The sequence below is a fragment of the Apis cerana genome, linkage group LG15 (assembly GCF_029169275.1).
Source record: "Apis cerana isolate GH-2021 linkage group LG15, AcerK_1.0, whole genome shotgun sequence".
NCBI lineage: Eukaryota > Metazoa > Arthropoda > Insecta > Hymenoptera > Apidae > Apis > Apis cerana.
This window is the reverse complement of record NC_083866.1, coordinates 2,961,494-2,971,293: the sequence shown is the minus strand read 5'-3', so window position 1 is coordinate 2,971,293 and position 9,800 is coordinate 2,961,494. Positions and strand designations below refer to the sequence as shown.

Below are 9,800 nucleotides of genomic sequence, written 5' to 3'. Positions count from 1 at the left end.
ATTTTTTTAAAATTAAAATTAAAATTGTTCAGAAAAAAATTTTTCAATTGTCTAGATCAAATTTTTAGAAGCTAAATTTTCGAATAACTCTTGATTTCTCTTATTCTTTCAATTTTTCACGAAACTTACATTTCTTTTTTTTATTTGATATATATATATATATATTGCATAATTAATTCTTCAATGGAATTCGACGGAAATAATATGATCAATTTTTTAAAATATTTTTAATATAATTTCTTAAGATATTGATTTAATATAAAAAATTAATAAAATTTTAAAAAATATATTTATTAAAATATTTTTGTTAATGAAAAAAACACATTAATGAAAAGAATAAGAAAATAACGAATGAAATTTTATATTTTACATTTTATTATATTTTATAAATTAATTGTAAGATTCGAATAATATATCTATTTTTAATATATTTTTTTTAAAAAAGAATTTTCTTATATAAAAATTGTTTAAAATTTTTCTCTTTTTCTTGAATATCGTATATTTTTTACTTTTAAAATTTAAAAATTTTTGAATATAATATATTATGTTTTCTAATTTTTTTTAAAAAATTTTTTTAAGATTGTTATTTGAAATAAATTAATTTAGGATTTAAAAAATTTTGTTCCTTATTCTATGTCAAGGTAATATTTAGAATGCAAGTACTACCCTTGAATTGAATAATTAATTTATTCCCATCAGGATTACATGGTAGTTGCATTGGGAAAACAAACTTTTCAGTGTTGTTTAAACATTTAAAATTATACACTTTTATGATAAAAGTAACTATTTATTTTTTCAGATAAATGATTATCCGTGTTATTAAAATTTATTATTAATAATAATGTTGTAAACACGAGCATGAATTAACATGATTAATTTCATTTCTTTATAGTCATATATAATTGGAACAAATATTTCTATTATTGTTTATTTTTTATACAATATTAAATTAAAATATTATATTGATTATTCTATTAAAAATAAGGAACAAAATTTATCCTTTATTTCCTCATATTGTTAATTTAATTTATTATTATATTTATCATATTTATATCGAAACATATAAAATTTTTAATTTTTATAATATTCTTATATTTTTTTTAATAAAATTTTATCTTCACAATTATTATTCTTTTTATTATTATAATCTTATCTATACTTATATACTTAAATTATCAAATTATAAAATTAATCAAAATTTCTTATGAGATTTTTAATTTTTTCAATTATATACTTAAAAATATTCCACAAATCCAAAAACTTTGTCTTTGAAAAAAGATGTCTTTTTATTGTATTAATGTACAATTAAAATTTTTTCATCACTTTTTGTTGCTTAAGAGATTTTCATCTTTTCCAATTACATAATCAAAAATTTCCCAGAAATCAAACCTAGAAAAATATAAACCTAAAATATAGACTTTCTTATTCCACTCATTAACATACAATCTAATTTAAAAATTAAAATTCTACCATTGTTTCTTATCTCTCAAAAAATTATTTTTAATCTGCTCAATTACATAAACAAAAATTTCTCTCATAAACCATCTATTAAAGCAAGAAAATCTCACACTTCTTTCTTCACCAATTCCTTTTCTAACTTTCTCCAAATTCTACTTCTATACAAAACTTTTTTCGATAAAATCACAAGAAGAAAAAAGTCCTTCGAAACGCACAGACTCTTTCTTACTCAGAAACACTTCTCTCCTTTATGTCTTTAACGCCCTATCGATCGAAAAATTTTTAAAGGGCAATTAAAAAGGTAGAAAAACGTCGATCCCGGGCAGATATCGAGGGAACTCCCTTTTCCAAGTGTCGCCCCTGGACGTGTACGCCTGCCTAGTAGCTGCGTCGCGAACGATCGCCAGTGTGGTATCGCCATTTAGGCGATACGGAGTGTAGTCTCGTGAATGTATGGATGAAAACGGCGATTTTCCATTTGAATCCCCGTTATCAACGATACGTAAGTTTCTTTGCATAGTGAATTATGAAATCTGATGTCTTGCGACCTCTTATATCCAATAAACTTTTTTCTTCATATTTTTGGATGTAGATTTATACATAAGTTTTCAAATGTGCGATGTACCAATGATTGAATATTGGAAATAAATATGGTCGGTGTAATGTCGTCGAAATTTAACGATTATAGTGACACTGTTAAATTTGACAGATTTGATTCGTAAGTGAATAATAATATAATGATGTTTTTTGAAATTTTTTTGTGGATGACAATGGTAAGAATTTTTTTTAATTAATTTATATTTATTATATATTTTTTTCTATTATGTATGTTGTTAGTAATATAAAGTTATTAAGTATGTAAATGTAAATTGAAAAATCGTAGAATTTTACTGATTTATGTTTCTAACAGTGAGATAAAATAATTTATAAGTTGCTGAATTATTGAAAAGAATATCGATAGAATATTCATTATACAATGATATTACATTATATATAATTTGGAAGATTTTTATTTCTAATAATTGAATGTCTAATGCGTTATTAAAAATAATAAATTTACAAATTACACAATTAAATTATAAAAATGATAAATCAATAATTTGTAATTTATATCTTTAATAATGGAATGACAATCAATATCTGTAAAAGATACTGAAAATATAAGATCTAGTGCAGATGTTACATTGAAATTTTACGATGCGATTTGACAACTTCAAGGATTAGACTTAAATACGAAATATTTACAAAGATAGTAGAATTCTTTATTCAGATAAAAAATCATTTATATTTATTATTTATATTTATGTTTATATTGCTGAAAATTCATGAATATTTTATGTTCAGAATCTTCAAGTTTGAATAATATTAAATAATATATACAAATATATAAATGATTGAATAATATAAAGTTAAAATTTCGCAACAAAAGAACTATTTAATACATTTAATTCTTTTGCAGTTTTAAAAATTTTTCAAAGATGTCTCTTCGAATTATCATATAGTACAATATTAATTCATTATTGTGCGAATTTCATTTTAATTTAAGAACTTCTTGATGATAAATAATATAAACTTGTTGATAATTGCTCTAATCCATTATGTTATTATACAATTAAACTTATAACACTAATTACAATTTTAAAATTCGATAAAAATTATTTATATAAACTTCAATTTTAATTTTAATTTTATTAGTTTTCTATTTATTATATAAGGCTTCTTCTTATATGCTAAAATAATTATAAGACAACAAAGTAAAAATCTTTAAAACATGAATATTATATAAATATTAATAGAAATAAAATTTTCTTCATCAAAATTATATTACATAGAAGTTATTATTATTATTATTTATTTCGTATTGATCTGAGGTTTCAAATTTAATATTATTTAATTTTTATATTATATTAATAGTTTTATATTTTTAATAATATAATATAATAATATAATAAAATAATAATATAATACAGAAAATCGTGTAACTTTACTATTAAAAATATATATAAATCAATTATATGTCATATATTATATTTATGATTATTTACAGATTACTAAAAATATAAATTAAATTAAAAATATAAAATATTTAATCTATTGAAAATATATAAGATCATTGTTGCAAAATTTCGATGAAATTCAACAATTTTATATTTTTTAATATTTAGATCATATATTCCATTAAAATTGCATCTTGAAAAATATAGAGTTAAAATAATATAAAATCGTAACAAGATTGCTCGTTTAAATACTTTATATATTCTTTGATATTTAATAAACATCTTGAAAAATTTTTTTAAATTGTCGTATTAAAATATTTTAAATAATTGAAATTCAATTGAATAATATTTTGAAAACGTTCATTTCGAATCGAGAAAAATCTGCTATCTGTTTTGTAAATTTTGCAAAATTAATAATCTCTAAGATTAATTTTGAGACTTTGGATTCATTGGTACAGTTGATTGATTGAAGTTTGATTAGTGAATTGAATGAAGTTTCCTTAAGATTGAAAATGTAATAAATTATAGAAACATGATTTATTTGATCATAACAACATATTAAATAATATATTGAATATTCTTAAAAAAGTGAGAAATAAAATATTGCAACAAAAATTTAGATAGCTAAAAATGAAGTAAAAATTAATAATTTTTAAATATTAATAAAATATTAATAATTTTAACTATAGATTTTAATTAATATATTATTTGAATATAATTAATTGATTTATTTTTTTATCTACGATCAAATTATCTTAAATTTCTTCAATTATATTTTCATTAATATTATTTTTAATCAAATTAAACATTGAAAGTTTGATTAAGAATCCGACCATTTCGCAACAAATTAATAATTTTGATTTCGATTTTTATTAAAATTAAATTTTTATTAAAATTTAGCTATACGAGAAAATTATTACATGATATGTTATTTTGCATTTATCTCATTCGAAATAACAAAACCGGAAATGGATAATCTGCGGCGGAAAATACCGTTTATATTATTTTTTTCTGTACGAATGTGGAAAAAGTGTATAATCTTGTAAATTATAAAATGAAATGAAAAAATATAAAGTAAAGAAAAGAGATAGAGTGTGAAAATATTTTTGGTTCTACCAGCATATTATTTCGCGCATATTAAACGCGCAGGACCTTTTAAGGAACATATCGATTATAAATTGTCCTTTTTTAGGAAAAATTTCTATTTTTAACTTGAATTATTGTGAAATGTGAAATATTTTGAATTATTGAAATTTATATAATTATACTCAAAAATTCAGGATTGTGATATTTCAATATTCAAAATTAATGAAAGAAAATAAAATGAAAATAGATTTATTATTTTCTTATCGATAGATTTATTATAGTTTATTCTTCATTATATTTTTATTTGCATCTTGAAGATTATTAAAAAAATGTTATAAATGAAGGAAATATTTATTAATTTATTAATAAATTTTTAATAAATCTCTGATTGTTATATAAAATTTAATATATATATTATATAAATAATATAATATAATATATTATATAAATAAAAAAATATAATCAAATATTTTTTATTTATTATAAATATTATAAATTTATCATACATAGTTTATTTATTTAATTATAGATATAAATCATATTTTATTTTTCAAGAGTGATTTGACTTGAAAATATAAAATTTCGTTTCAAAAAAAGAATATTTAGAAAGAATGATAAAAGAATAATTTTGATAATATTTTTTATTAAATTATTGGATTAAATTCAGAAATGTTATTTAATATTAATGTTAATTTTGCAATTTTCGTTTTGAGAAAATCTTCAATTAAATATTGTTTCAAAAAAGCTGAGTTCAGCTTAAACCTTGCGCACGTTGCTCGAGCGTTTTTGTGATTCTTGTTAACTCGATATGGGTCACGAGGCTCAAGAAATCAATGAGTCTCGTGCTCCAAATTATGCTATATGCTCCATTATTTCTCGTACTATTAAACCATACTATCAATTAAGTTTCCATGATCTAATTCATTCTTTGTATCTATATCGATATCGAACGATATATTTAATTCTATATTGAATTAAAAAAATAATATAACTTATATTTGTGCATATAATATCACATAATATCGCATAATATAATATTATATAATTCTCAAAATATATAATTTTATACAAATTGTTGAGATTTCTAAAATTTTTATTTCAATACAGAAAATTTTGAAACAAGAACTTTTTCAAAAAAAATTTCTTAAAATATTGGTAAATATACAAGAAATAAGAATTTGTTAAATGCAACTTTTCACAAATAAACATTTCTTAAATATAATAATAATCTAAATAATAATAATCTATATTAAATAATCTAAAAATATGAATAGAAATTTTCTGAATACAAATTTAGAAAAGTTTTTTAAAACGAAAAATTATGGAATATTTTAATAAATTCTTTCAAATTGAAGGAATCGATTAGAAGGTAAAAGGAGACACGATGTCAAGGCAAGTTTTTTCCTGTGTAGAAGGACAAAGAGTAAATTAAATAGGTTTCAATTTTCTGAAGAAAACTCAATTTAATAATCGACTCTCTTGTTTCCAGATGTGAAAGATTAAGTGAAGAATGATATAGTCATGAACCGATCAGGAGGCGATCCTGATAGAAGGCCGATGGCTCAGATAACTCATGCACATTGCATAAAACGGTGACAGAGCTGTAAATTACAGCGATGGATATACAGAAAAAGCACCTGTGCCCCCGCTTGGTGGATTATCTCGCCATTGTGGGGGCCAGACTGCCCTCAGTCTCTCGTCAGCCTGTGCAGGTATATACTTATCTTTAAACAATTAATATGTAATTTTGTCCAATTTTACAGTTGAACATTTAGACAATTATTTTATTTAAATTGGAATAAATTTCATAGAATATTTTTTAATAAATTATAATATTAGATTGGAAAATTTATATAGATTTTTTATTCAATAAAATAAACAATTTCAAATAGTTTGTACAACATTTAAATGATATTTCATATTATTTTATATTTATATAAATTAAATAGTTTTAGCAATTGGATTAAAAGCAAAACAATTTATTTTCAATTTTCTATATTGTATGAATTTAAAAAAGGTAGAAATGTAATTTATTTTTGAGAAAAACATTTGTTATATTTTAATTAACATTTGTTATTACTTTGTTATACTTTATTTTGAAATAAATGCTGTAAGATATCATTTAATTACTGATAAAATTGTTAATATTGAATATAATATATTATAACAATCTATTTTGTTTTTATTAACTCGCAAAATCGACTTTCTTTTTTAATATTCATTAATATTCCTTACCAATTTTACTTTATTTGTTATTATTTTTATATATTTCATGTATTAATCAGCATGAAATAATGATAAGACTTAAGATTATATAATAAAAATAAGATTGATAACTATAATATCAAAAATAGAATTTAAAAGAAAAAAGAAAAATTTTCAAGTTTGAAGTCATAGAATATTATATTAATTATATAATATTATATAAATATAGTAATATATAATAATAATAATAATAATAATAATAATAATAATATCTATACTTTTACAAAAAAATATTCTTTTTAGAAATTAATATAATTGAAATCCATAATTAAATTACTATTTTGTAAAATTATATATATAGCTTTATATTATAAAAATACTTTTTTCACAAATTAATACAGAATTGAAATTTGTGGATAGTATTTGCATTAATTCTAAAGTTTACAAATGTACATACGATTACAGGTTCCAGAATTATTGCGAAGATATCCGGTGGAAGATCACAAAGATTTTCCATTACCGTTGGATATGGTTTATTTCTGCCAACCTGAAGGTTGCACCAGCGTGGGACCGAAACGCACAGCTTTACGAGAGGCTACTTCCTTTACGTTTACACTCACAGATAAAGATTCTGGTATTTTTTTTTATTATTCTTCAATTTTTTATTATTATTTCAATTATTAATATATTAATCTATAATAATGATTCTGAATCTTTTATCACAAACTTTTTTTCAATATATATATAATTTTTGGTTATTAAAGACCTCCAAAATATAATTTGAAATTTATAAAAAAATTTAAAAATTAAAATACTGATTATCAACAATCTTTAAACTTTGAAAGAAGAGATTTATAATAAATAAAATAATTAATATTATATAATTTTTTAAATCATTTATTTGTATGTATGAGAATTTCATGATTTTATTGATTTAGATTATCAGAGAATCAATGATCTGGAAACTAAAATAAAATAGTTTATAAAACATTTGTGTAAATATTTTAATTCATCATATCATATTTATCATATTTCCTATTTATCATAGGAATACAAATTATTAAAATTAAAATTATATTTCTTTTGTTTTTTAAATATTGATGTTTATAATGTATAAAATATTTTTGTATAAATTATAATTTTATGTTATTTTAGGGAAAACTCGCTATGGGATCTGTGTAAATTTTTATCGACCAATAGAAAGGGTAGGAGTTGCAGTTGGAAGTGGGGTCTCAATGAAAAGGGACAAATATAATACCACATTTCGAAGGGAAAGTTGGAGGAAAAGCATGGAAAAGAGCACAGATTCTGCCTTTTCTAGGTGAAATATAACACATTATTTTATTATAATCTTATTTTATGAAACACCATTTTGTCACATTTTTTCATCCAAATATTTTATTCTTTAAAAATAATTTAAAAAACTGAAAAATTTAAATTTGTATTTTAAATTACCAATATTCTTTTTTTTTTACGAAATGTTAACATCAAAAATAATTAAATATTTATTTAATACTTATTTAATATTTAAATAAGAATAAGAATAAATACTTAAATAAGAAAATCCTTCAAAATTGATTCCAGAACTTTACTAATATTTAAATTATTAATAAAACAATTAATAAATATAGATAAAACACGAAACAAGTTTTAAAAAGAAAAAATTATTGGAAATTTTACGAATAATTATTGAATCTATATTCGAATTATTTCACTATTCATGTCGAATAATGAATTTGTATATATGAATGTGAATATTTTATATATATATTATTATATATATAATTATATATATAATTAAAGAAAACATTTTCTGTAATTATAAGACTGTATCTCTAGCTGTTCTTTATAGCGACTATAGGAGCAGTGCAATTGGTCCTAGTGATTCTGAAAAAGATTGTCCGAGTAGTAGAAGAGACTCTGACACTTCACATATTCCAAGTGCACCGAGATTAGGTATCACTGCACCAAGTGGAGACAGTGAAAGTGGAGGAAGTCATTCTCCATCTCCACGTGCTTCACGTAGACGACAGGTAAATCTCATTATTGTAAAATAGATATTTTTTTCTTTAATATGAAATTTCTTTGATTAATTAATTTATTATTAAATTATTATTAATTAAATTTGAAATTATTATTATATTAAGTAAATAAATTTATTAATTTTAATATTGCTGATTGATTAATAGATTATAATTAAATTACGAATATGATTAATTTATCAACTTTAGAATTGTTTTGAAAATAATTATAGAATTTTTATTTAATAAGTATTTAATTAAATTAATTTTGAATAATTTTGAAATTTCCATTTAATTAAAATTAAATTAAAATTAAATGGAAATTAAAATTATAGTATAAAATTAAATTAAAATTATAGTATAGTTGTATCTATGTTAATTTTTAAAGATTTTTATACTAATTAATTTAATAATTATAATATTCCTAGAAATAATTACAATAGAAATAATTTTTCTAAAAAATTAAAAATATTCTTTTCTATGTTATTCAAGAAAATTTATAATTTCTACAAATGTTCAAATAATGCAATAAAGTTATATACGAGCATTATGTTATCAATATCCAATTGATAGAAACGAAACATCTGAATAGAAGAACGAATTAATTTTGATTTGTCCGGAAATACAAGCTATTTCAAGCTTATTGTACCATTCATTCGAGGTATATTAAGTTCAGCAAATGAACTTAATAAATCGATCGATATGAAATGAATACGAGATAATTTACAATTATTCATGTATATGCTTTCAGAGAATACGAAATCACTCGCTCACGTCGTTATGTATCATCTCTCATCATCCGTTCTTTTCGATGTTCCGAGAATGCCTTTTCATATTGAAAAAGATTATCGACGCGTGCAATGAGAGTTCCTCGCCGCAGAAAGTTGGTGCTTCTAGACAAACTAATAGGTAAAGTAATAATCAATTCATAATTATTTGCTAAAATTTGAATTTATTTTTGTCCCGATTAAGATTTACTCGATTAATTTTTCCTTTATGAATATTCAAATCTTCATTTTGCAATTCGTAATAA

The 9,800-nt window shown here is 20.7% G+C and overlaps 1 protein-coding gene and 1 long non-coding RNA gene across 12 annotated transcripts in view; one reads left to right on the top strand and one right to left on the bottom strand.

Annotated features, from left to right (window-relative positions):
* Window positions 1–1,261: 1,261 nt before the first annotated feature.
* Window positions 1,262–1,833, bottom strand: LOC133667381 (uncharacterized). The gene is made up of 2 exons (XR_009832820.1): window positions 1,471–1,833; window positions 1,262–1,389 (listed from the first exon to the last, which is right to left on the bottom strand). It is a non-coding gene; the product is annotated as an uncharacterized LOC133667381 (long non-coding RNA).
* A 23-nt stretch (window positions 1,834–1,856) lies between these two features.
* Window positions 1,857–9,800, top strand: part of LOC107993345 (MAP kinase-activating death domain protein) — a 39,504-nt gene continuing 31,560 nt past the window's right edge. For 3 of the 11 annotated variants that reach the window (XM_062085482.1, XM_062085484.1, XM_062085479.1), the window contains exons 1-6: window positions 1,857–1,960; window positions 6,031–6,253; window positions 7,212–7,380; window positions 7,902–8,067; window positions 8,599–8,779; window positions 9,519–9,676. In XM_062085482.1, coding sequence (XP_061941466.1) covers window positions 6,158–6,253; window positions 7,212–7,380; window positions 7,902–8,067; window positions 8,599–8,779; window positions 9,519–9,676 — 770 coding nt within the window. In that variant the 5' untranslated portion in view covers window positions 1,857–1,960; window positions 6,031–6,157. Of the gene's footprint in view, window positions 1,961–2,050; window positions 2,232–6,030; window positions 6,254–7,211; window positions 7,381–7,901; window positions 8,068–8,598; window positions 8,780–9,518; window positions 9,677–9,800 lie in introns of all 11 variants that reach the window. The other 8 variants (XM_062085487.1, XM_062085486.1, XM_062085480.1 and 5 more) reach the window with 6 other exon arrangements.